The 27,045-nt window shown below is 42.0% G+C and overlaps 2 protein-coding genes across 2 annotated transcripts in view; both read left to right on the top strand.

The window, feature by feature from the left end:
• The window catches only part of TRAPPC10 (trafficking protein particle complex subunit 10), a 92,278-nt gene extending 88,714 nt beyond the window's left edge, over window positions 1–3,564 (top strand). The window contains exon 23 of the mRNA XM_032801007.2: window positions 165–3,564. Coding sequence (XP_032656898.1) covers window positions 165–403 — 239 coding nt within the window. The 3' untranslated portion in view covers window positions 404–3,564. The remainder of the gene's footprint in view (window positions 1–164) is intronic.
• Window positions 3,565–5,368: 1,804 nt separating this feature from the next.
• Window positions 5,369–27,045, top strand: part of PWP2 (PWP2 small subunit processome component) — a 30,794-nt gene continuing 9,117 nt past the window's right edge. Inside the window, exons 1-16 of the mRNA XM_032801005.2 lie at window positions 5,369–5,503; window positions 6,559–6,671; window positions 9,967–10,061; window positions 10,420–10,519; window positions 11,276–11,419; window positions 12,031–12,166; window positions 12,617–12,843; window positions 14,024–14,167; window positions 15,847–15,917; window positions 17,029–17,165; window positions 18,563–18,711; window positions 19,846–19,993; window positions 21,508–21,658; window positions 23,361–23,541; window positions 25,012–25,159; window positions 26,226–26,334. Coding sequence (XP_032656896.1) covers window positions 5,486–5,503; window positions 6,559–6,671; window positions 9,967–10,061; window positions 10,420–10,519; window positions 11,276–11,419; window positions 12,031–12,166; window positions 12,617–12,843; window positions 14,024–14,167; window positions 15,847–15,917; window positions 17,029–17,165; window positions 18,563–18,711; window positions 19,846–19,993; window positions 21,508–21,658; window positions 23,361–23,541; window positions 25,012–25,159; window positions 26,226–26,334 — 2,071 coding nt within the window. The 5' untranslated portion in view covers window positions 5,369–5,485. The remainder of the gene's footprint in view (window positions 5,504–6,558; window positions 6,672–9,966; window positions 10,062–10,419; window positions 10,520–11,275; window positions 11,420–12,030; window positions 12,167–12,616; window positions 12,844–14,023; window positions 14,168–15,846; window positions 15,918–17,028; window positions 17,166–18,562; window positions 18,712–19,845; window positions 19,994–21,507; window positions 21,659–23,360; window positions 23,542–25,011; window positions 25,160–26,225; window positions 26,335–27,045) is intronic.

Below are 27,045 nucleotides of genomic sequence, written 5' to 3' on the forward strand. Positions count from 1 at the left end.
AAATGGTCATGATTGTTGCTAGGATGGCGAAGTCTTTATTTTGTCCTCACCAATGAGTAGTAACTCCAGTGCTGCAGTGCAGTTAAACTACAACATTTTAATTTAAAGCTATTTTATTAATTCATTTCATAGAATGATTGTGTGTCTGTTTTTTTTTTTAACAGACAGTTGGATTGAAAATGATAATCTATCTGTGGACAAGAATATGGATGATCAGGCTGACAACAGTAGCATAAAGAGTAGAGGCAGTTTACATTCGGCAGCCAGCGGGGAACATAAAGGTCTGCCAATGCCCCGTCTACAATCCTTTTCACCTGGTCAGGTCTTCAACTCGAGCACGAGCATGCAAATCCTTGTCATTCCCAGCAAGGATGACCATGTTCTGGAAGTCAATATCACATGATAACTAAATATAAATAAACAAGAAAAACAAAAACCATTAGAGACTTGATATGAATGCACTTTAATAGATCATAACCTGATTATTCTCCATTGTAACATTCTGATTTAAACCAGACCTATGGCAACTCAGCACTGACTGGCCATGGAAGCATCAGTCAATTTTATCAATTTAAATGTACAGTGAAGGTTGTGTCAACTAGTTTATATTGCTACTTTAGTATGTTTTGTGTAAAATGATTTTCTGTTTTTCCCTTCAGTCACATCCTGGTGGTAAAGTCAAGATGCTTGCTGCAGTTGGTCTGTTGTTTGTGTTACTGGAGCACACTCCAGATCTGCTGTTTTCTTTTAAAATAGTCAGATTTCTGTTCACACAAATGTTTCAGGTTAACCTACAGTAAGCCTTGCAATGTGGCTGTTAATGACTCAAATGTGTGCCTTTCTAGTCACACGACTGTCAGGTTTCCTGGACCAGGGCAGCTTTCCAGATTTCTAAAGAACAGGGTGAGTGATTCTGCATCCCACAGCATCTAGAAGAGGTTAAAAAATATATATATATATTTTTCCTAAAGACTTGCTTAACCTCTTCTGTGCCTTGGGACATAAGAATTATTTACCCATATAAGCCCTTTTGAATCATACCAAGACATTCATTTAAGTCAGACCTTTTAAAAGGCATGGCCCTTGATATGAACAATAGCATGGCATGTAAGTGGTTAAGTTAGGAATAAATGTTCATGGGATTATCATTTTTCCCCAGAGATATTTAAGTAATGAGAAGCAAGTAGCATCAGATCAGATAGGTAACTTTTTTATTAAATACTAGCTCATTTTTTAAAAACCAAAGTCTGTTCCTTCTGACTCCCTGGCCCTAAATAGTGTTTACTGTTATGGACTCTGGAGCTATATATATTTTTGCACCTTAATCCTAGTTTTCCGAATATAAATGTCACTTAAAAATTACTTTACTCTTTCCATTCTCATTAAGGGGAGGATTAAGGTCCTGTAATTGAACCTCTTCTGGTCCAGCAAACTGCAGTCATACCATACCAACTGATTATTTTTCAGTTGTAAATTTTATTGTATATATGGTTGATTATTTAAAAAAAAAAAAATCCAAACTAACTGATATGTCTGTGTATAAGTTGCACCAAAAATCAAGAAGAAAATAAATGTGTGATTTTATTGGTGTGAAAGTCACAGCTTGTAAATAAGTGTAGTGTTTTAAACCTTTTCCAGTTCTCAAAAGCTCTGTATTTTTGTATATATGTATTTCACTGAAATTCACTGGTAAAGTCTTTGGGAGGGGAAAAAAAATCCGTGTGAACTGATACATGATTCCAGCAGATATGTGGCCTCTTAATGAAAAACCTGTAAAATGCGAATCTTCAAGGAATAAGAATCCTCCACAGTTGTTTCTGTACTTAGAAGTATTAAGAACCTATAGAGGAACAAGGAACACAGAAAAATCCAAATATTTAAACTAATCTTCTGTCTGATTTTTTTTATCTTGCAGTATTCAAGGTTTTTTACTTGTTCATGACTCCTTTTCTTATGCTTTGAAATTCACTCAGACTTGAATGATGCAATTATCAATTTATTTTTTGTTTGTTTTTTTTTAAGCTAGGAAAAGGTAACTAAAGGTTTCCATAAATCTGCCAAAAATATTTGATCTACAGTGTACTGAATTTAAAATTAATAACTCACTCAATTAGCTACCTGAACTACAACCTTAAAGTGGTAGTTGCTCTGCTGATTTTTCCTTTCTTTAGCATCATGAACTTCTTTCGTAGTTTTCTGAGTAGCTACAGTCCAGTGCATATTTAAGAATCAAGAACACATGGAAGAGGGACCAACAAAAACAACCCGAGTGAACAGTCAGCTGTGCTAATTTTTGCTCCTCACTGAGGGACAATAAGTTATACAGTCTGTATACACTGGGATCTCCCCTACACTACAAAATCACCTAAGTTCTGAGTTGCCATCCTGCACGGACCTTTACTGAAGCAAGAGTGACTGTTGGAGTTCAAAAATGCATTCAGATAATGTAAACCACTTGGTTTCTAATTCAGTTCCCAGATAAAAAAAACTTTATTTGCATTTAAGTGGTTTGTATTTTTCTGCCCTAGTTTTAAAACAGGAAAATGTTTCAGTATAAATGTGGCATCTAAACAATCAACTTTCATCACAAAAACTACCACGAAGGCTTAGTCTAATTATTACTACTTAAGGCAAGGCTTCTGCATATAGGATGGATGAAGTAGGTTGGTTTTCTATTTAGGAAAATTTGCAGATGTAGAATAATTGTGAAGCAAAGTTAAAGTGTGTGTAACTGAAGATAAAGAATTTAGCTATATATACTTATCTGTCAAACATTGTAAATACTATCAAATGTAAAAAAAAAAAAAAAAAAAAAGAGGGATAATTTTTGTGAATGTCACAGTTGTGTGTGTGACTGGAAAGATTATAACTCTCCTTGTTGTTTTCTCCTGCTAATATGGAAATTGTTGCACTTAATGTGAGATTGTGACTTTCTACCTGCAGTTGTATAAAGTCCCATTGTCAAGGCACTGTACACAGGAAAATATCCCATACTGAATTTTTGTCAATAAAAATAAAACATATAAAAGAGAAATTATGAGGAAAGGATCTCCTAATAAACTATTCCTCATTTTTTCTTTTGTTTTTAAACTCAGGTTATGTGTAAGTAAGTAAAGAAATAAAACCATCCTCTTTGAAAAGGAATGGATAAGAAATTGGAGAATAAGTAAACATCCTGTATTAATCTAAATATTTTACTTAGACCAAGACTAAAATATAATTAGATATGCTAGTACAAAGCCTTATCTTTATGCCATCTTCTTTCTGTGAAGGAATGCCCTTTCTTTGTGGAATTTATACTTAGATGATTTTAATCCAGATAAAACCCAAAGCATCATTTAGTATGGATGGCTGCTGGGATTCTTTGACTGGAAAAAGTAACAAGTTATTGACTTTGACACTGCGGGTATTATGATTAATTCCATTTTCTTGGTTTACTATTAAATCATTTTTCACATTGTTCTGTAATATATATATTGTTAGACTAAACACAAATTGTATTAAGATTGTTTAATGAAAATGTAAGCGTTATAATTCTAAAAATATACATGTTTTAAAAAGAAACCCAGATTCTCTGCTGTGATTTCTCATACTTTTTTGCACTTTAAATACCAAAGTAATGATAAATCCATTTACTACTATTTCTATTCAAAATGTATACTTTCTTTCCTCTGGGTTGAAGTAGATTAATATATTTCCTTTAAGGAAGTCTTAGTTAAATTTAAATGGGAGGTATTTGAAGCATAACTGTTACAGAAACAAAGCACTAGAGAATAGGGTTCTCCATACATGATGAGACTCCAGTCAATTACTGTTTTTGCAAGGAGGCAACCTAAGTCTGGAATTTGGGCTGCTGCTCTCACTGTTTCAGGTATCTCCACTGCTATTACTGAATTGGTAGTCTTTGGTCCTCAGTTAGAGCACCTTTTACTGCAGTGTGTAGTCACTGCAGAACAGGCCTGATGCCATCTGCCCCATGGGACCTTCACCATCACCTAAGGGAGAAGACTAAAAGATGCAGCCTCTCTCCATAACTGGCCAGTGGCCAGCTAACCTGTCCTCTGTGGGAGGGGCAGATAAGATACAGACTCAAGGAGAGAGCACAGTGATGTAGAAGGGAACAGGCAATCTCTGTATTGCTTTAATCCTGTGTTAGGAATACTTGTAGATCTCCTGAGCCAGCAGTTTTTTCAAATGGTGAGAGAGAACCTTCAGGCAAAACAGAGATGGCCCTATGGTCAGTCAACAGAAAGGGATCTCATCTTTGGTATGGTGAAGATCTCTACCATAATTTTGAACATGCTAATTTTTTACTTCAAATCACTTTAAACGGGGGAGGGCGGGGTGGAGGAGGAGAATGCAGTCTCTTGCCATTAGTGCCACAAGGTTCTGGAAAGCTCATCTGGGATGCAAGAGTAGTGAGAGCCAGTGTGTTGGCTGAGGTGGACTTCATTTCCACTAAGGTGCTGGCGTTCTGTCATTGATCTGGGCAGATGGGCTTTGGAGAACAAGATCATCTCCATGCCAAGCCCATTCATGTCAAGGGATAATCCCCACACTGGGTTTCCTTAGCATGAATATAGTGAGTAGATTGTCAAGAGAAATTCTTACTTTTTTCCTGGTGTTTTGACATATTCTTTTCTGTTGCATAGTTTGAATTCTGGTGGTAGCACTGCCTTAGTTTTGTCATTTCCTAGTCTAGCTATGATAAATATGTTAATATACTTTTAAAGTTCACCTATTTTCCTAGTATAGATATGGCCTTGCCGCATGCTAAGCAAACCGCTCTCATGGGAATAGAGAAAGGAATTGACATGTGTCCCCCACCAAAGACTAATCTGTGCCACTGATGGAGCATAATTGCACATAGAAGTCTTCTCGCCCATAACCATGCTAAAAGAAATAAGGATGTGTTGACATGATTTAAAATGTTCTTGAGCGCTCAGAGTTGGCTACTCCTCATAGCTCTAACTTCTAAGTGTTAAACTGATGATTGTTGCAGTATTTTTCCAGCTATCAGAGTTAAGCTGGTTAATCTATTAATTCCCCAGATCCTCTTTATTCCTTTTTTAAAGTGCCTACTGTGCCCTCCCCTGCCGCCCCCCCTCCCCCCGGGGTCTCCCGGATAATGCTAAAGGTGCAGCGCGGCACCAGGTCCCCACGGAGCAACACTGCATCACATGCACGCGCAAGCTCCGCCCCCGGGTTAGCAGCTTAACAAAAAACGCGCAGGCGCCTCTTCGTCCCTAAAAGGCTGAATCCTGAGGGGAGCAGAGACTGGCGAAGCGCATGCGTAGGGCTGCTCCCCGGAGCTGTGGTACCTTTTCCCTCCCGGACGCCAGGGGGCGTTTGTGAGGCTGGCCGCCTCGGTGAGTGACCCGGAAGTGAGGGAGCCCGCGGCGCGAGGAGGCGACGGGGCCGCACGCGCATTCCATGTGCAGGGAGACGCGGCTCAGCAGGCGCCAGCGCGAGCCGCGCCGCGGCGATGAAGTTCGCTTACAGGGTAAGGGGGTGGCGCGCGCGCCACCGGCATAGCCCGAGCTCCGCCCCCCGCGCGTTCTTCTCTGTACCCCGCACCCTGCTCCTCACCCGCCCCTGCAGCGCCCCCCGGGCCCTGCCTTGAGTCCCTGGGAACCCCCCTTGGATCCCCGGCCCTGCCCCCCTGCAGAGCCCCAAGGACCCCCACACACACCCTGAGTCCCTGGGATTCCCCCATTCACTGCTCCCTACACATCCCACCCTGTGTCCCCTGCAGCACCACCCGGGACCCTGCCCCAGAGTCCTCTTCCTCACATCCTGCCGTGAGTCCCTGGGAACCTCCTGTGGATCCTCCGCCCTTCTCTCCCACGCATCCCACCGTGTGCCCCCTGCAGAGCCCCAAGGACCCCTACACACACACCCTGAGTCCCTGGGATCCCCCATTCACTTCCCCCTACGCATCCCGCCCTGTGCCCCCTGCAGAGACCCAGGGACCCCCCAAACACACACATCATGGGTCCCTGGGATCCCTCATTCACTGCCCTGCCTGCAGAGACCCAAGGACTAACCCCCCCCCAACACACACACACCATGAGCCCCTGGGATCCCCCATTCACTGGCCCCCATACACATCCCACCCTGCGCTCCCTGTAGAACCGCAAGACTGCCCCCTCAAACACCCCGAATCCATGGTATCCCCCAATGAATTCTCCCCATATTGCACCCAATACACCACCTACCCTGTGTTCCTTGCAGAGTCCCCTTACCTCCCCCCACACCATGCCCATGGAGTCCCTGGGAACAACGCATCCCTTGTTGCATGGATCTCTCTACACTGTGCCACACACACATTCTACCCTGTGTCCCCTGGACTGCCCCAAGGCTCCCCATATTCCCTGCTCTGAGCACTTAATAACTGTTCCGTCTTTATCTCTCTGAACCCCTGCTTGCCCCTCCAGCACATTGAGCTCCCCCCTTTGGGATTGTCACCACCCCACCCTGACCCTTCAGCATCTCTTCCCTGGGATGCTCCTTCCTGTTAAGGCCCCAGTAAGAGCACCCTCTCCTTTTTTCCCCAAGTTCTCTAACTTGCTGGGCACAGTTTATCGACGTGGGAACCTGCATTTCACCCCAGATGGTAACTCCGTCATCAGCCCCGTCGGGAACAGAGTCACTGTCTTTGACCTGAAAAAGTAAGTGACCTGGTCTTGCATGGTGCCTCTCCTGCCAGCTGGTGCAATAATCCAGTAGGGCTGTGTATAAACCACATATCTTCATTTTAGCTCCTGAAAGGCTGGCATTTAACTGGGGCTGGAGGTGCTGGGTAGTGAAGTGTTTGGATACAACTGTAGTGATGGTTATGGGATAAATGGTAGGAAAGCTGTTCTAGTCTAGTGATCAGGGTAGGGTACTGTACAAAGATTTGGGGGACCTAGATTCCATTCTTGGCTCAACCACTGACCTGCTTTCTTTGAGCAAGTCACTAAGTCAGGGATAGGCAACTGATGGCATGCGTATGGGGCGAGCTAATTTTCAGTGGCCCTCTCACTGCTGGGGTCCTGGCCACTGGTCTGGGGAGCTCTGCATTTTAATTTAATTTTAAATGAAGCTTATTTTAAAACATTTTAAAAACCTTATTTACTTTACATACAACAATAGTTCAGTTATATGTTATAGACTAGGGGTCGGCAACCTATGGCACGTGTGCCAAAGGTGGTATGCAAGCCGATTTTGCCTGGCACGCAGCTGCCAGCCGCAATTCTGGCCACCGGGCCCACTCAGCCTCCTGCCGGCTGGGCATTCCGTTCACTCAGCCGACAGGCGGCTGAGCGGGGCCGGCGGCCAGGACCCCAGACTGGCAGCAGGTGTGCCCCCTGGATCCCCCCTCACCACGCTCAGGTTCTGCAGCTCCCAGGAGTGTGAGCCGCCGGGGCGCGGGGCCCTGAGCCAGCTGCGGGAGGGATGGCGGTGATTCACGCTCCCGGGAGCTGCAGAGCCCGAGCACAGTGAGGGGGGAGCCGGGGAGCACACGGGTATCGCTGCCCGCATGCATCTGCTGCAGGAGCCCTGGGGAGGGGGGTCACCGGGCCGTAGCCTAGGCAGGCGCGCCCCCTGGCTCCCCCCCTCACTGCACTTGGTTCTGCAGCTCCCAGATGTGTGAGCTGCCTCCGCCCCCACCCCGCTGCCTCAGCCCCGCTGCCTCAGCACTCCAGGTGGAGTCAACATCTGACCGCATGGGCATGGTAAGGGGAGTCCCAGGAGGCAGTTAGGGAGCAGGGGGAGGATTGGAGGGGTTAGGAGTGCTGGGGTTCCTGTCAGGGGGCGGGGAGCGGTTGGATGGGATGTGGGAGTCCCAGGGGTCTGTCTGGGGGCAGGGGTGTGGATAAGGTTTGGGGCAGTCAGGGGACAGGGGGGCAGTTAGGATGGGGTGGTCTCAAGAGGGGGTAGTCTGGGGACAGGGGGGCAGTTAGGGTGGGGTGGTCTCAAGAGGGGGCAGTCAGGGGACAAGGAACAGGGAGGCTTAGGTAGGGGGTGGTGTTCCTGGGACTCCTGCCCCTAATTTCCCCCAGAAGGGGCAGTCAGGGGACAAGAAGCAGTGGGTGTTGGGGGCTCTGACAGGGGCAGTCGGGGTGGGAAGTGGGAGGGAGTGGATGGGAGCAGGGCTGGGGCAGGGCTCTCCCCTCTTTTTGATTGTTGAAATATGGTAACCCTAGGCGAGGGGGAAGCCGGGGGCGGGAGGCATGGCTGCTCCCCGCTAGTGCCACCGCACCTTTGTGGGCGGCTGCCCCCCTCCATGGCTGGGGCTCGCTGCTGTCGCAAGCAGGATGCTCTGGCTCTCAGTTGCCTCCGGAAGGCAGCTCCTCCCTGCCGACCTGCTGCAGCGGCCCGATCCCGGCAAAGCCAGTGAGTGGACTCGGAGCGGGGGCTGGTGGGGTGTGGTGGGGAGGGCTTGCAGGGGAGCTGTGCACCCTCCAGGGGAGTTCATGGGGTGGGGAGGGGGGAACCTGATCTGGGGAGCAGCCTCATGGCACGGCTGGCCTTTGGGGTCTATAAAGGCTTGTTGGGATTTGCCCCTCAACGAACTGATGTGCAAGGGGTGGGTTGGGGGAGTGCAAGGTGGAAGTTTTGCCTAGGGTACAAAATATCCTTGCACTGGTCCTGCCCTGCCCTGCACCCCAGGTTAAGAACCACTGCACTAAACTGGTAAGATCTGCATTTTAATTTAATTTTAAATGAAGCTGCTTAAACATTTTAAAAAACGTTTTTACTTTACATACAGAAATAGTTTATAGACTTATAGAGAGGCACCTTCTAAAAACGTTAAAATGTATTACTGGCAGGCAAAACCTTAAATCAGAGTGAATAAATGAAGACTTGGCACAGCACTTTGAAAGGTTGCTGACCCCTTCACTAAATCAACCTGTGCCTCTTTAAAATAGGAGTTTTCCCTATTTCCTTGTGGTATTTTAAAATCCATTAAAGGCTGGGAGGCCCGAGATGAGGGCTGTATAAAGAGCTCAATAGATAGTATGAGAACTGAATAGAACAGAATTAGTGTTTGACAAGTTAATCACTGACAAGGAGGTAGAAGATTTTGCTTAGTGTACAGACACTGCAGGCGTCCAAAATAAGTGTGTATAGTACTTTTCATTTGAGAAGAGTATCTAGGTGAGAGGGAAGGGAACAATCTGCCTGATAACAGAGGTGTCTGGAATAAAAAATGACTAGTATTCTCAAACACCACCACACTCTTACAGTAGTTTCAATTAAAAAAAAAAAAAAAGTGAAGCCTACATAATAGGCTGACAGGAGATATCAGAGAATACATATTTCATGTGTAAAGCTCTACACAGGGATGCAAAATTTGTATCTGCATCCGATCCACAGACATGATCTGTGGATATAAAGTGGATATCTGCAGATTTGCAGGGCTCTATTTTAAAATTTGGATCCACATCCATCTGCAGTTTGCAAACATGGTCCGCGGATGCGGATATTTGCAGGGCTGTATTCATATGCATGGATCAATGAGAAGAGTAGTTGTACAAATGAAAGTATTTTAAAACAATGAGTAAAGAAGATCAATATTATCAGTATGCATTTGATATGGTATGGTACCCCGAGCAGTTCTGTTGTGTTTTTTGGGTTTTTTTACTCTGTAGAAAGTGGGAGTCTTGGTGTCCCTGATCTACTTTTAACTTTCCTATCTTTAAAGGTCTGCATTGTGGCCATCATGCTGCCAAGTCCTAGGCAGTGTTCCATTTAGCACCACCTCTTATTCATCTACAGGGCAGATGTTGAGCAGCATGAAGTAATCTCAGAGTTTATGCACCCTGTTTCCACTCCACTCCCAGTCTATGCTGACCCTGCGCTAGCAATCCAGCCCTAGTCTTCTGAAAATGAAAAGCATTAGTACATTACAAAGTCATTAGACCACTCTTACACCACTGTGGTTAATGTTGTTTTATTGGTTTTCTTTTCCTCCAGCAATAAGTCAGAAACATTACCATTGGCAGCACGGCACAATATCACATGTGTGGGACTCTCTCCAGATGGAAGTCTTGCCATATTAGTTGATGAAGGTATTTGGGGTTTTTTTGTTCCTAAAGGTGTGTTAGAGAACTACAGTTTGCAGAACACAATCCATTTTATTAAATATGATAATATTTACCCATAACTAGCCACATTTGACTAAACCTAAATTCTGAAAACATGTATTTCTTCCTCAGAATTTTCAAAGTTGTTGTTGAACCAGAATGTGACTTCTTTAATTTTGTTCAGATTTACTATGTTAATATTTTAAAATGGTGTTACATTGAAAAGCCCCACCCCTTGCCCCCATAAAGATGTGTGGCTTAAAAAAAAAAAAAAATCTATGTACCTGTAGTTTCTTCAGAGTGTCAAACTGTTTCAGTGATCCTTTTCCTTTGTTCCTTACAGAGGGAGCTGCCTTGCTTGTCAGTTTGATTGGTAAATCTGTGATACATCAGTTCCATTTTCAGAAGCCAGTGCACTGTGTCTGCTTTTCCCCAGATGGCAGGTAAACAGAAACTTAAAAAATAACAGCTTTTAAGAGCAGGTTATGACTTGATTAAAAACAGGCCAGTCAAGGAATACAATTTCTTAATCCATGAAGTTGGAAGGGATTGGGGAGTAATCAATGAATATTTGAACAAGATCAATTTCTGTAGACTGGAGTGTGGGGTTGGGATGGAGGAGGAGGGAGGGAGTTAGTCAAGCTTCCCACCCTTCCCTTTTTCCAGGATATACATTCCCTGTGGTAGGGGACTATTTTAGAAACTTTACTCTGACTTCATAATGCACTTCCCCATTGGAAAACTCAAGTTCATTGGTGCACGAGTGTCTAAGAGATGCACATGTTGATGCTGCGGAGGTTGAAGTCAAGGTTTTGCATTGTCGGATCTTGAGTGATGTTGGAGGTATATGGGACTTACTCTGCCCCTCCATAAATATGTCCATGAAAGTGGTCAAAAGGTGGGGGTTAAGGTTTGTTGAAAAAAGATATCTTGACTATGGACATTTCCTTACTTTTAAGTTTGTTTTCCTTGAGAAATCTTAATTGATTTTAATGAAAACTTTTCTTTCTGTGAGTCACACACAAAGTGTATTTATACATATACACACATTTGCTGGAGTGGAGGGTACTGTATACGCAGGTGATGTATTTTACATGCCAGGACTTTGTTTTGTTGTATTACTCTTGTTTCTGACATGGGAGGACTGGTTGCTCCTGCAGTTTTGTGTATAATTTTGCTCTTCATTTTCTGGGTGATAGGAAATTTGTGATCACAAAGGACAATGTTGCTCTTATGTACCATGCCCCTGGGAAGAAACGAGAATTTAATGCCTTTGTTCTGGACAAAACTTACTATGGTCCATACGATGAAACAACATGCATTGACTGGACTGATGATTCCAAGTAAGTAATTACAAAAGACAATGGGACTTGTGCTCCTTGCTCCCTTGCAAATCCCACTTTATTGCTCTTTATTGCAAGATGCTCTTGTAAATCCCATTGTTCATTTGGTGTTCATTATTACTATTAAGGATAGTGTATCTGTTGGATCCTGAAATTTTGCTCCAATAAAAATTTCATTTGTGTATGTGTGCTGTAGTCCAGTCTCCAAATTCTCAAGTCTTCCATTGGCTTTGAAAGTTCCCTTTGATTTCTCAGTTTCTCAGTCTGTTCTTACATTTATGCACAATTAATGTTTTGTTTGTTTTTTTTTAAAGCTGCCTGTGTGTGTATCCATAGAATATAGCGCATCTTGGACAGCAGTAGGGTACGACCATTCCTTAAAATGCGTGTCCATCTCCCCATGGAGGGAATGACTCTTATGGAGTGAGTGTAGTTGGCTCCCTCTGCCTGTTCAGTCCTTGGCATCCCTGCTGAGACTACCAGTTGTAGTGTGAACATCTGTCCAGTAGGACTCACATGTTGAATGTCTGTACCTCTCTGTTAAAATGGGGTCCACACAGTGGAAAAGTTTGTGAACCCATGCTCTGATTTGACTTTATTTTCTTTTGTAGGTGTTTTGCAGTCGGTAGCAAGGACATGTCAACATGGGTGTTCGGAGCTGAGCGATGGGTTAACCTGATCTATTACTCTCTGGGAGGGCATAAAGATGCAATCGTAGCCTGCTTTTTTGAAGAGAATAGTCTAGATGTATGTAAACAAGCACACTGCTTATTTGAATGTTCATATTAAAATTTGCCCAGCATTTTTCCATCTGTAGATAACCATACTGAATTTCTATTGCACTGGTATTCCAATGAAGTGTTCATCGAAATCACCAATGGAAAATACCTGTTGTTATTTAATGTCCTGTAATTCAAAGATGATTTGCCAAATTGTCTTTAGACTTTTCTGAAACATTTTTCTCTGTCTTCAGAATAAATCTTATCATTTTCATGATAAATGAATTTTCTAAGCCAAATTTATAGAGTCACTAATTCTTTATAGTGGAAGCTAGTTACAATCTTAATTATCGAGTAAGTATTGCCACTCCCTAATCCATTTTTTTTTGGTGGATTGATGTGCTGTTTAATTCGGCTGATTATGGAACCCTAGGGCTGTCTGATATGCATAATAGATGTATGTGTGTTTATACTCCAGCTGTACACAATTAGCCAGGATGGGGCCCTCTGTGTGTGGCAGTGTGATACAGACTTGGATGGTCTGAAGCCCAGGCCTCCCAAAGACAGAGCAGAAGATAAGAATGAATCAATAGAAAACCTGGGTGAAGAGTTTATTGAAGAGCCCAAGGGTGAGGAGATTCATGGAAAAGCAACTACAAATGAAAAAGAAAGGAGAGATAAAGTGAAATATTCACGTGCTGCAAAGTAAGTGATCTTCCAACGATAACAGGAACATATAGATAGATATAACAGACATAGCTGGGATTCATATAACAGACGTAGCTGGGCTCTGTTCACTTTACAATAATATACTCTGTTTTACTTGAAGCTACTGGACATTCCCACCCAGCTTTCAGTCATTAAACCCTATTATAATTGCCTTCAATAAAACCCATTTCTATCATACCCTGAGCATGTGAATAGTGATTTATGCAATTGGTGAGTAAATAGAAGATTTTCCTTCATCTGCCAAGGATTAAATTGATGTTTTATGATGTTTATGTTCTCGTTTTAGGATGGCACAAAAGATTACCTTCAAAATTAGTAGTTTAAAGTTAAACACACAGGAAACCTAATGAGGTCCAGTGTACGCCATCTTGCAGCGACACTGATAGATGTTTAGTTTTTGCTACTGTGGAGCTATATTTCTGTGAGGAAAGATGGGTTGACGTCAAAATACTGAATTTTGGCTCAGTGACATTAGTCTGTAGAAAATAGGTATCTTTAAGATGACATCAGCAGTTTGGGTTACCTTTCTGAAGGAGTGCCACATTTTCAAATGAGACTTATTTTGTAGTGTGAAACACAATCTGGAGTACATAGTCCTAGAGTATAAGGAAATTTTAAATGGCATATGCAGTTGTTGGATAACATTCAAACATACATTTATTTGACCCTGAGAGTGCCATCAAATGCAACACCATAATAGCTAAAGCTACAAAAATATAAACCTCAGTATAAAGAGTACACTATTTATAATTCCAGTGCTTCAATTACTCATTTAGAATCACCTTAAAGAATACAGGGCTAGCCACTTAATTTATAGAAACCACAGATGTTGGCGTTATGTGACCAAAGGAAAATTCACAGTTTAATTCCTTTGAGGTTAACCTTAAGTGTCTTTCATTGTGTATAGTCGTATGCAACTTCTGTTAAATTATGTTAGTATAACAATGTAAAGTAGTGTCCATGGTAGGAGGAGTGGTTCAGCTAGAGGAATAAGGCAAAATGTAAATCATAAGCAGCTTGGAGAACTGCTGGGTTTTAGTTTGTTTATTGTGGTACCACCTCCAAAATACTTGCCTTATGTTGAATTGTCATTGCAAAAGCATACCTGTCACTCATCTTCAGATTGCTTTTTTGGTGTATTTTCTTTGGCATATAGGTACTTTTTCAACAAAGAAGGAGATTTTAATAACCTGACATCTGCAGCTTATCACAGGAAAACACACCTTCTAGTCACTGGTTTTGCTTCTGGAATTTTTCACCTACATGAGCTTCCAGAGTTCAACCTCATCCATTCCTTAAGGTTAGTTTAATTGTACAAGCCCTAGTTTGGATCGTTGTGTCTAATACTGAAGGATGAATGTCATGGCGTGAAAGTCTTGAACAGTTCACTAGGTATCGGCTTTTCAGTCATGAGTTGGAATTCTGAAGCCACAGTGATCTGAATAGGTGCATTAATCTCTGACAGATTAAATAAAACCATTTAATTCCACTTTATTGCTTTATTAAAGAGGGGCATGATTTGAACCAGGAACTCCTGAGTTCTAATCCCAGCCTTGCAGACCCTCTTTATGGCTTTGAGCAAGTCACTGAACTGCTGTGTCAATTTCTGTTTGTATAAAATGAGAATACTACTTACTTACCCCACAAGGGTATTAATAAATAGTGTTTGTAAAGTGCTTTCAAGACAGAAAAAAAAGAGCTATACCAGATGAATATTATTATTATATTTTGATGGTTGCTATGTACCGTGGTGTGTTAAACAGGGGATGTATAAAGAATGAAAGCACAATTTCCATTTACAACAAAGTAGATCTTTCTAGAATATGGCAGATTTTAATCTTGTCCCGCTAAGTAGCTCCTTGCTCGAGTTCATAGTTCCTTTTTTTAAATACGTATTTTATACTCTTTACCATGGACTATATTTTTCTTCCTTCTATCCCGTAAGAAGTCTGAAAAGTATCTGAAGAAAATTACAGCTTCTCACAGTTAGCTCGGGGCAATCTATCCTTTGATTAATTGAAGTTTTTTTAATTGAAATGGTGGAAATTTGTAAAACTGATCAGCATTTAAGCACTGTGGCAGTGTTTTTTATCTGTGGTGAAATATAGTTAACACAGTTTAAAAACCACATACAAAATTTCTGTACAAATTACTTCAAACCCACACTCATTTAAAAAAATGAAATTGGATGGGGTTAGGGAGAGTGTATTGATTCAATCACAGGTCATTTTGTATTAAAATACTTTTATACTCCTAGGCTTGAAATAATACTTAACACTTGTACAGCATTTTATATCTTCAGAATGTTGTGCAGACATTAAATGAGAGAGAGTTGACTAATGAGATAATGTGCACAAATATTGGGAAGGAAGAAATGCTGTATGTTCCTGCTAGCCCAGTCCCTGGATTTGTATTACTAGGACTACGATACCGATGGCTCTCTGATACCACTCAATTACCACAGTGATGGGCATGTACTGGGACATAGTTGGCTGTGTCCTGTATATTGAGTGGGGTCAGAGAATACTTTTAGCTACAGCTTCCTTGACTCTTAGGATCAAATTTGCCACTAGTATAAGCAGACCCAACTCCAGTGACTACAGTGGAATTTGTCCTCTTGTGCTAATGGGGATGTTGGCTCTCGTGATCAAAATACCTGATGCATTTTCAGTTTAACATAGAATTAAATATGAAACTCTCATTGTGCCTTTTGCATTGCTGTGAAAGTGGCTCCATATGTCCTTGATCCAAAACCCTGGGCTGGCCTAACTTACACCAGTTCTGTCTAGGCAGTGTATTTTTGCTGGTTTCCTTTACGTTTATTAGAGGATATAATGTGTTCATTATTTCTGATTTCATAGGAATGTGAAAATCAAAGAACTTGTTTGAATAGAGGAAATCAAAACCCTGTTTCTCAAATTACATTGTTCCTTTATTCTATATCCTCAACTTACGTATTTCTTGACATTTTTCACTTAGTATCTCAGACCAGAGGATTGCAACTATTTCTATCAACTCCACTGGTGACTGGATTGCTTTTGGATGTTCAGGTTTGTAGTTCAAGGGGTACCTTTCTAAGGCAATATGTTGCAGGTCTGCAGGTATGAGTTCTTTGTCCTGCCTGACCCCCACATTTTTAAGTTTTATTTGTTGTTTTATAGGCCCATAATTTTGTCCTTATAAAATCCCTCTGATATAGTTGAAATAATATTTCACAGATGAGAAAACTGAAGTATGTAGATTAAGTGGCTTGCCCGAAGTCATGAAGTCTGTGGCAAATCTTGGAATAGAACCTAAATCTCTTGATTCCCAGTCCAGTTCCTGACTGATAAGACCATTGTCCTTCTGAAGGGAGTACACTGTGGCATGAGCCTGAACATAGGTTATAGTTTACCTTCATTCTGGGTTACCTTTCTTCCTGCATGCATCTCTCTTCACCAGTATAAATGTCTTCCTTCGCTATAAGTTATGGCTGGATGGATGCACCAGCTAATCTCCTCCGACACTGAGCTGCAAGTCTAGTCCATAACCAACCGCCATGCAAGCTGAACCCTTCCTCTCTCTAAACAGATGCATCTCTCTTAGAACCCTTCTCAAGCCCATGGGATTGAGTGAAAGCCATTTGATATTCCATGCAGTAACCCCTTGGCCAGACCAATAGGAACACTAAATTGGCTGCTTTTGGTAGACATTAGATCTCCTCTGTTTCATTAATGTTGAGATATAGTTTGGATTCATTTAAAAAAGGCAAGATTTAAAAAAAAAAATTCACATAAAAGACCAATTTCAAGCTTGTGTGTGTTTGTTTTTTCTCTTTCCAGTGATTTTTTTTAATGGTTTTCCTCCACCTTTTTTTGGCTGCTCATCAGGACACATCTGTCTTTTGCCAATGACAGCAGCAGCAGTATTGGCTTGGCATAGCAATAAGAATGCTAAGTCAAGTAACAACTGCTGATGTTTGCACAAAGTCTGTCGCCTTGACCATGAAATAATCAGACCCCTTGCATTCTGTTATGGTGGATGTATGCGTAACACAGGTTATCTGTATGCACATGATTTTTTTATAAATGGGAATGATGATGTATGCAAGTATTGTATGTAGCCCGTATACGTCACTGAATCGGAATTACATATGTATCCTTTCCTCCATTGTGTTTACAGGTCTGGGTCAGCTGCTGGTGTGGGAATGGCAAAGTGAGTCTTATGTGCTGAAGCAGCAAGGCCATTTCAACAGTATGGTCTCATTGGCATATTCTCCAGATGGGCAATACTTAGTTACTGGAGGGGATGATGGGAAAGTAAGTCAGTCTGTTATTTAAAACTCTTGGCTCGCAAAAGTGTAGTGAGCGGTACAAGTCTGAATACCCTATAGAAAGCACTGTTACTGTAACTGACAAATCATGTTTTCATCATTTTAAAAATCATGTTTTTGGCCGCAATGCCTGTAAGTGTGTTTTGGAAGCTAGGAAGCAATTTACTTTCCCACTGCCTCTACATTCTGGTTTGTTATTGTAGAGATGTTCCTGTGGGCTCTGCTGCTTGCATTACTTACAGTTTCTAGCAGTTAAGAATTTGGTTTGAAACAGTTGCAGATACAATGTAGCATAAAGAAAAAGGCTGGCCAAATTATGGGCTTGACAGTAATGTCCCTAATACCTATCCACATTAACACGCAAGCACAGTTGATGGATTAATGGTGTACCAGAACAGACGACCCTCAGTTATCCAAAATTCTGAAACACCCACGAAGCCATTCTAACAGTCAGGGTTTACCAGTCTCAGAATAAATCAAAAATAAGTTTTATAAAAAGATGTGATTCCTAAACAAAATTTTCTCAAATGTACCATTGCAGATAGTTGCTGTTTAAAAGAAAAATGCAAGTGTCTCTTAGTTGAGATTTGTATTGAAGCTGTAGATTAGAGAGAGCGCCAGGCTTTGGAGTTTGAAATGGGCCATTCGTCTTTTCAAATTATGGTCTGGAGACTTAACAGTTTATATATTGAAATAGATACATTTTCTCTCACTCTGAAATCTGGGGCTAGGCAAGAAAAATAGCCCCGCTGCTGCCAATCAAATTTAGAGCTGACTGGAAATGAGAATTCATGTTCTATGGGAAATTACAAAACTTGAAAAATGAGAAAATTAATTCTGAAACATAACGAAAAATCAAATTTCCCACAGGAGTTCTGAAATTTTCTTTAGAAAAAGTCAAAACGACAATATGATTTGATCTTTTCAAGAAGTTTCTTATGCTGCCTGCAGCCTGGACTTCCCTGGCCTAGGAGCCCCAGCTTCAGGATAACTCTCACCCTGTTGGAGAACAGGGAAGCCATGGAGCTGTGAACAGTTTTGCAACAGAATTGAAATTTTCCTGCAAAATTGAAATCTGGAAAAAATAGTTTTTGTGTAAAGTGAATTCTGTGTCCAAAAATCATTCCAAAGGAAAGTTCTCAACCAGCTTTAGTCAGACTTTCACCTTGCATGTGTTTCACTGAGATTTTGCAAATAAAAGGCCTGATCCTGCATTCGTCACTCCCAAACTGAACTCCCACTGGCTGAATTAGGAGTGCTATCTGAGTGAGTAAGTCATGCAGAATTGTGCTTTCAATTAGAAGAAATAAGCTATGCTGGAGCGTTGCGATTTGTGTTTATGATACAAGAGTTCTTAGAGGGCTTTTCTTACTTCTTTTGCAGGTGAAAGTTTGGAACACCAGTAGCAGCTTCTGCTTTGTCACTTTTACGGAGCATACCAGCAGCATCTCTGCTGTAACTTTTACCTCCACCGGTTATGTCATTCTGAGTGCTTCCCTGGATGGAACAGTGCGAGCCTTTGATCTTCACAGGTAAATCCTCTTTAAGCCTCAGTGCATCACCCAGTTTTGTCTGAAGTTTTATCAGGATCTTGTGTTTTCATTCCTAGTCTCTAAATACAATATACTGCCAACCACAGTCCCCAGCAGTCAAAACCTTCTCACTCTTCAAATCTTAGTGCTGTTTTATAGGTTTAAAGTGAGTTTATAAGATTTTGGCTAATAACTGAAAACAGTAGGGTAGGGAGTCTGAATTGGCTAGCCAGCTTGCCTGGTTGTTGATGGAGAGAAGAAATATTGAATTGTTTTAGATCCTCATTTTGCATCTGGATTGGATCATTACTGGGATTTTTTAAAGCTTGATTCGTCTGTGTTTTTTGCATTGTCAAGCATCTTTGGATACAAAGAAAACGATTATTTCCATAGGCTATGTCAACACTACACAATTATGGGCTGTTGTTCCTCTGTCCTTGTGCCTCAAAGCTGTCTTCTGTGCATAAGAGACTCTGTCCGAGACTGGATCTAAGTGCAGTGATTTGGTCACCACAATTGTTACCTAGAGGCTGACAGTTCAGTTAGAGAAGCCGTGACTCTGGCTTCAAAAGTCAGTTAACTGATAAAGGCATGTGTCTAAAGGAACATCTCCACTAGCTCACTCAGTAAAGGAAACTAATAAAGCATATGGGCCTAGCTGTTGCCGATTGTTCAGCAGATAGTGTATGTAGGGGCACATGCGAGCTACTCCATCATTCACATAATAGACATAAGTATATTTTAAAAAAGAATAAACATCTTCAAAGATGAACATTAATATTTTTTGGAGATCAAAAAATAGCATCTTCACAAATTGTCCAGCTTGTGCTGGACAGGAGTCCCTGAGTCAGTCTTGAACTCATTCATATTGAGCAAGTTATACGTAATTCCACTGGCTGAGCAAAAATGTCTTTTTTTGGATGTCTATTTTAATTTCTTTACGTAGTAGCTTTGCAAAGTGTGCTCCATATTTAAACTCTTACACTTCTTGGTTTAAAATATTATTGTTAAATATGTATAAAATATTAAAATGTAAAATACTTTAATTTTTGTAACATATTCTTAATACTTTTTAATTGTTTAGACATAGACAAATATATTTTTTAAATCATGTTTGCATATTGTTTATAACAGATATCGCAATTTCCGCACCTTCACTTCTCCACGACCAGCCCAGTTCTCTTGCTTAGCAGTGGACTCCAGTGGTGAGATTATTTCAGCTGGTTCCCAGGACTCGTTTGACATATTTGTCTGGTCAATGCAGAGTGGCAGATTGTTAGATGTAAGGATTGTTCTAGAACGTTCACTATTAACATAACCAGTGTTTTCTATTTTAAGTATCTTTTAGGTTAGTTAACCCTGTCTGAGGGTTATGTGTTGTGGAGGAGATGCAGCTATATGTATAAACCCACATTAGTCACCTTCTCCTCTCCTCCTCCCCCCCCCCCACCCCCGGCAATCTGTAATTTGGTATCTCTGGACTATGCTACTTTTGTATCTGTGGGAAATGGGTTAATTTTCAGCATTCTTGAATGGCTGATTACGAGCAACCTAGGAAAAGTCTTCTGGACCTTTTTGGCTGCTGAGTGAGCACAGCTAGTGCATAAATGACCTCTTATTGAAGGGAAAGAGGGAAGAGGTATACAGCCAGAAAGAGGGCTAATTGACTGACTACACTGAAGTGTGGTACCTTGCAGAGGGTTAGACTGAACACAACACTAGCAGTAGAGAAACCCGCTCCTCTCCATGCCCACCATCACCTCTTGGGACAAGAACTGATCCTGTGTTGTCCACTTCATTATGACGTAGAAGTTGTAGGAAGAATCTCAAGACTAGAATACAGCCTGAGGATGTTCTTGCTACAGTGCGGAGCTGGACCATACTCTGCTCGTGGCAGACTGGGAGCAATAGAATTGAAGAGCTTATGGTTTTAATGAAAAAGTTTGGGGTTAAATTCCCCATTATGGCTTAAAAATTCTGGATTCTTCTCAGAGGCTTTTTACTTAAGGAAAGACATGACTATGAAGTGGCATGTTCACCACCTCCATGGCTTCCACTTGCATACTGGACAGGAGTATGGCCACGCCTTAGACATCCACACTAATGTGAAAGCAAACTAGGTGAAAAAACCCAGTTGACTGATCATGGAGTAGCTTACTAAGCGCAGGCAGTCAGTAAGGATAGCAGATGAATAGCAGGGAGAAATGTGTGGAAGTCCTGTACTCCAGTATTGCCTTTTTTTCAAACACCTGTTTCTGCAGGTGGGGGTTTAAAAAAATAAAGTGACATGAATTTCCTTTCCTGATTGGAATGTATGGAAATGTGAAACCACAGATGTGCTTGTAGAGTATTTTTTTATATTTTTATTGCTTACTGTTTAATCAGAATTGCAACAAGGACTTTGATTCAGAAAACAGCAAATTGTGAAATGGTTTCAGCAGTAGGCCAGCCTTAATCTCTGGAGAAATGATCTACTTATCAATTCCTCTGGCTAGTTAGCTATACATTTTTAAAAAAATCCATTATATTCCTGAATTCTAAGTTGATCGCCTTTCACCAAAGTTACCTAGTTTCTATTTCCTGTTCTTTTAAGATCCAAAGGAAGTCTTTTCCCATCTCTGTACACAGGAATGTACCTGCATAACATCCCTTGTATTGAAAAAATAATATGCTCCTAAACATATGTAGTAAGGGTGTCCACAGCCTGTGTACATAATCACGGTTTTTGCCACATAATTATATGTTGAACTCAGTTTCATTTAATTATTCCATATTATTTTTTTCTTACTCCATTAGGTCTTATCAGGCCATGAAGGTCCCATCAGTAGTCTGTGTTTTAACCCAATGAAGAGTATCTTAGCTAGTGCCTCTTGGGATAAAACGGTCAGACTCTGGGATATGTTTGATAGCTGGAGAACCAAGGAGACACTAACACTGAACTCAGATGGTAAATTTCATTTCATTCTATCTAACGTGTCACACAGAGGCAGTTATGTATGATCTGTGTTATTCCATCAAAAATATATTGAGAATATCTGTAGTTGGTGAGGTCAATCGGTTAACGTTTATTCCTGGGGAAATTCTGTGCCACTGCACGCATGCAGAATTTGTGTCCCGTGCAGATTTCTTTGCTTCCCCACAGAAAAATGACTTTCTGATGGGGAAGCAAAGGGAAGATGCAAGATCAGCCACGCACCCTTCCCCAGCAGCCAGTGCGTTGTTTTGAGCGCCTGGAGCAGCCAGCAGAGAGGTAAATCACTTCAGGGGGTGAGGGCTGGAGACACCCCAGCGGGTGCCAGGTCAGTCCACTCCCCATCCATCCAATCCCCCTGCATCTGGATGCCCTCAGGCCCAGACCGCCCCCACACCCAGAGCACCCTGCTGAGCCCTGGCACCCGGCCGATGGCTTCTACCCTGAGCTGGGCTCAGCTCCTAGTCCTGGCTAGGGTCGGGGAGAGGTGCACTTCCCTTGCACAGAGCGGCTGGGTCAGACACCCCAAGAAACCTCTGGTTCTGCACACCCTCCCCCCCTCTTCATGCTCCCATCGCTGCTCAGCTGTGTGGGGAGGGGTCACTGTATGGGGAGCTGCTCCTACGTCCAGCCAAACCACGTGCATCTGTACCCCCATATCTAGACCCCTCTGCCAAGCCTGACCTCTGCATCCAGACCGCCCCCAGTCGAGCCCCTGCACCCAGACTTCCCCATGCACTCAAACCCTCATGCTGTTGAGCCCCAACCAGCTGTACTGAAAGTCCCTTTCCCCTAGCAACTGGACCCCCCCGCTGAGGCCCAACTAATTTCACCTGGACCTCCCTGCAGAGTCCCATTGTCCCTGTACCCGGAACCCCCCAATGAGCCCCTATGCATCTGGATCCCCCACACCCAGATTTCCCCCTACACTAAGCCTGTCCACACTTGGATCCTGCTGGATTGAGCCTGCCTGCCCATGCCTGGTGTGGAGTTGCTAGTCCTGGTGAGTTGCTTCACCTGCTACTCCTGAGGAAATCCTGCACCAAAAAATTAAAAATTCAGCTCACAATGTTTTAAAATTTATTTGTCAATAAATAAATGTGGAGACTCCAGTGTGGCAGTGGGGAGCACAGGCCACTGGCTGCACAAAGGTGGACGTTCACCCTGCAGCCCAACCCCTCCCCCACTGGATGCAGATCTCTGGGGCAGGCCTGGCCCTTGCGCTCTGTCAGGGTCAGGTGCAGCCTCACTGTGGAGTCTGTGTCCTGGGAGGGGAGAGGCTGCAAGGTGATCTCCCACCTTTCTGCAGCCAGTGGCCTGCGCTCCCCATTGCCACGCTGGAGCCTCCACATTTATTTATTGACAAATAAAATTTTCAGCATTTTAAAATATTGTGAGCAGATTTTTAAAAAAAAAATTTGGTGCAGAATTCCCTCAGGAGTAAGCATTTTATTTGCCAATCTCAGCCTGTAGTTTTCATTGCTGCTGTTTCACGTTATTTGGAAACAGTCAAGAAACCTTTGGTGCTAGCTGCCTGGGTTTTTAGTCAGCTTAGCATTGTGTTTTGTTATAAAAATGTGAATGTGTACTCTCTTATTTTAAATCTTGCTCAGTAGAGTCCAGAAAAAATGTGTTAAGTCGGAAGTACATTTTTATTCATCAACCAAATTCTCTGCAGTTCTTGTTGTTGCTTTCCGCCCTGATGGCAATGAACTTGCGGTTGCTGCCCTGGACGGACAGATAACTTTCTGGGATCATGAAAATGCAGTGCAGACTGGATCAATTGAAGGAAGACACGACCTTCAGATGGGAAGAAAAGAGTTGGACAAAATAACAGCCAAACAATCAGCTAAGGCAAAGTATGTAAAATATTATACAATAATAATATATGGAGATGTGCCTATCTCACAGAACTGGAAGGGACCTTGAAAGATCATTGAGTCCAGTCCCCTACCCTCACTAGTAGGACCAAGTACTGTCCCTGACAGTCTTCTTCCTCTCCCCTCCCCCTCATCTCCCTAAATGGCCTCCTTAAGGATTGAACTCACAACTCTGGGTTTAGCAGGCCAGTGCTCCCCCCACCATAGCAATGACAAGAAATTGACACTGCTCAATACGTTTGCTTCTTACTTTTATGTGAGGGGTTCATAGTTTCGCTGACATCTGAATATCTTGATTCTGCGATTCAGTTTTAATAACTTGAATATCTTCTGACTCAGCGTGCTGTCCATTCATTCTAGACCCTTTTTACCTGGTACCTTCATCATAGGTCAGAGTCACTCATACATCAAATCCTGAGCATCTGTTCTTTCTCCTAAACTTGATTCATTTATATCATATTAAATCTTTCTTGTCATGCTGTGCATCATTTAGAAGTGACAGTAAAAGGCATACACAGTTATAGTTTTGTGACTAGCTGGTATGTAGGTGATTCATTTCAGAAGATGTAATCTGAGATATCTTGCTGGTTTATTATTTGAGCAGTGAACATTTTTTTCAATGCATTAATAACAATCAACTTTAAAACAAAATCTCACAAACAATGAGCACGCCTGGTATTTGAATGCCTGTGATAGGAACTCTTTCCTCTCATCCCTTCACCCGCAAAAATGAGGCAATAACTCTTTGAAAAATATATAACTTTCAGTTGTGAACACCAGTCAGCTGCTGTCTTTGAAATAGACCTCATCATTTAATAGTAATTTTTTTTCTGGCTCTTGTGAATCATTTTAATTCCTGATAAGACAGGTTTGAAGACTTAGAGGAAGAAATAAATCTTTTGTAGTGGATATTTGTCTCATACATGGCTTACTGCTCACTTATGTTGATGCACATCCATTCTGTAAGCCTAATTGCAGGAGTGTATGGTACTGATGGGATGTTAGAGGCTGGTTTGTCTTCCCTCTAAGGGACATTCAAGCCCAGAGGGATTGCAAAATTGCATGACTGAGAGGAAAGAAAAGTGTGGTTGATGGAAAAGCCCGGGAGAATTGTTTTGCCGTCAACGTGACATGGCTGTATTACAAGTAGAGTAGTACAAACATTAAATAATCCTCACAACATCCTGTGAGGTAGGGAAGTACACCAACAAATCTGTTGAAATCTGCATTGTGATAATTCACAATAAAGAATTTGAGAAGTATTCAGTCGTGGCAAAACAATTCTTTACATTAAACGTATTAAATTAATGACTGTGGAAGATTAAACTAGGAAAGGTTTTCTTTTGTTCAATAGCAGTTTTGGTTCATTGTCTTTCCATTGTATTGATGATGGATGTTTGCTCAAAGCTCAGAAGTAGGGGTGAAATTATGCATTGTATATTTTTTCAGATCTTTCACTACTCTTTGTTATTCAGCTGATGGCCAGTCTATTCTGGCAGGAGGATTATCAAAGTTCGTCTGTATTTATCACGTGAAGGAACAGATTCTTATGAAGAAATTTGAGATCTCATGTAATCTTTCCTTAGATGCCATGGAGGTAAGTGACTATCTCAGTTTGTTTTGTTTATTTTTTTTTAAGATTGTGTTTGTTTTGGGTATAGTGTCTGATAAATGAGGTTTGCATTAGGAATATTTTATTACTTAAGTGGAGTTCTTTTTGTTTGTACTGGGTAGGAGACAATCACAGGTGAAAACACCAAAAGAGAGAATAAAATTGCATAACTACTGGACTAGAAGAAACCCAAAAGCAGCCAAAGTGCTTGGTCTTGAAAGTGCAGTTTTCTTGAAAATGAATGACAGTAAAGTCAATTTGCAATTACATTGCATTTCAAGAGTGTGAGATTTTAAAATTAATGACAGTCTTGTACTGAATAATTTTCTTTGTGAACAGCATATTTGTGCCAAAGAATGGATGCAGTGGGGGGGGGGGGGCACAAAAGTTAGAATTATGAACGTAATCTGACAGTATTGTCAAATGCAAACGTTTTTAGTTAATTTAAAAGTAACTACAGTATTGCAATATCTTCCATCACTCTTCCCTTCTTGCTAGGAGCTCTTAGATCTCCACTTGTCATTCTCCTTACCTTGAATTGTCATGGTCACTCTCTGAGGAGAGCTAACCTGGGCTTTCTTTGAAACTCATTAATGAACACTCCTAAATCAAGCAGAGGTGGTTGTTAGGTAAACTGAGGGGCACTCCCTCCCTCACCAATGGCTGAGCATTGACTCCACAGTACTGCAAGCTTCAGTTTCTTCCAGGAGTTGGAGAAGACTCTTGGATGAAAATACAAAGCAATAACCATTAGATGACTGGGCTAGCCCATTAAATGTTTGTGAATTACTCAGTTAATCCTGTTCAGAACTCTCTGTATATCAGAGGTCTCCAAACTTTTTACATCGCACTTACCCTCCTTACCTATGTTCCTCCTCCCGCCCAAGCCAAGGCCTACCTGTGTCCCCCAAACATTCCTCTGCGCCCTCCCTAGGGGGAAATGCCTCACAGTTTGGCGACCTCTGCTATACATGTATTCTTGAGATACAGGGAAACGTGTTATGTTGGAGAGGAGAAGTATTGTAGCAAATGTAATATGAATATTTTTCAGGAATACTTGGATCGTAGGAAAATGACTGAATTTGGCAGCATGGCACTGATTGATGATGGGGCTGGGGATGAGGATGGTGTTGCCATTGCTCTTCCAGGTGTAAAGAGAGGTAAGTTCAGTTCTTAATCCCAATGTTAGTAACACTGCTTTTTGCCCTTGGCTCCATGGGATAAAAAAACCTTCAACTCTGGGTCAGTGTGGGATGGACAAGGGATGCTATTAGACATGTCCACCACCCCGCCAAAATTGTTAAAGCTAGTTTGAAAACATTGTGCAGATGTAATAATCGGTGACCTGTTCTTGAATACTTTCTCACAGAGGTAATAGGAAACACATGCACTGTGGCCTAATGAGTAGAGCATCAGGCTGGCACTCAAACTGGAGTTCAGTGCCTGGCTCTGCCAGTGACCTGCTTTAAGACTTCGGGCAAGTCATTTTCTTCCGTGTTTCTCCTACACTTTCTGTCTTGTGACTGGAAGCTCTTCGAGGCAGCGACTGTCTCCGTGTGTGTGTCTAGCACAACGGGGCCCCGTTTTCAGTTGAGGCCTCTGGAGGCTAGTGTAATAGAAGATGACTGATTACATTTGAGTGTGTGATGAACATTGTGTCCAAAGTAGTACATGGCATGTTGGTATTGCTCATGTTTGAGATCAGAATAACAGGTTGATAAGGAAAATAGCAAAGTAACCAATGAGCCGAAAGGAAATATGATACCTCAGGATTTTTTTAAGTGATCTGTTGGTATCTGTTACCTTACCAATATCTATCATGCTTGCCATACCAGCAGTTCTGAACCTGTCACACGATGGTTCAGCATTCC

Source organism: Chelonoidis abingdonii, chromosome 1, assembly GCF_003597395.2.
Source record: "Chelonoidis abingdonii isolate Lonesome George chromosome 1, CheloAbing_2.0, whole genome shotgun sequence".
Lineage (NCBI taxonomy): Eukaryota > Metazoa > Chordata > Testudines > Testudinidae > Chelonoidis > Chelonoidis abingdonii.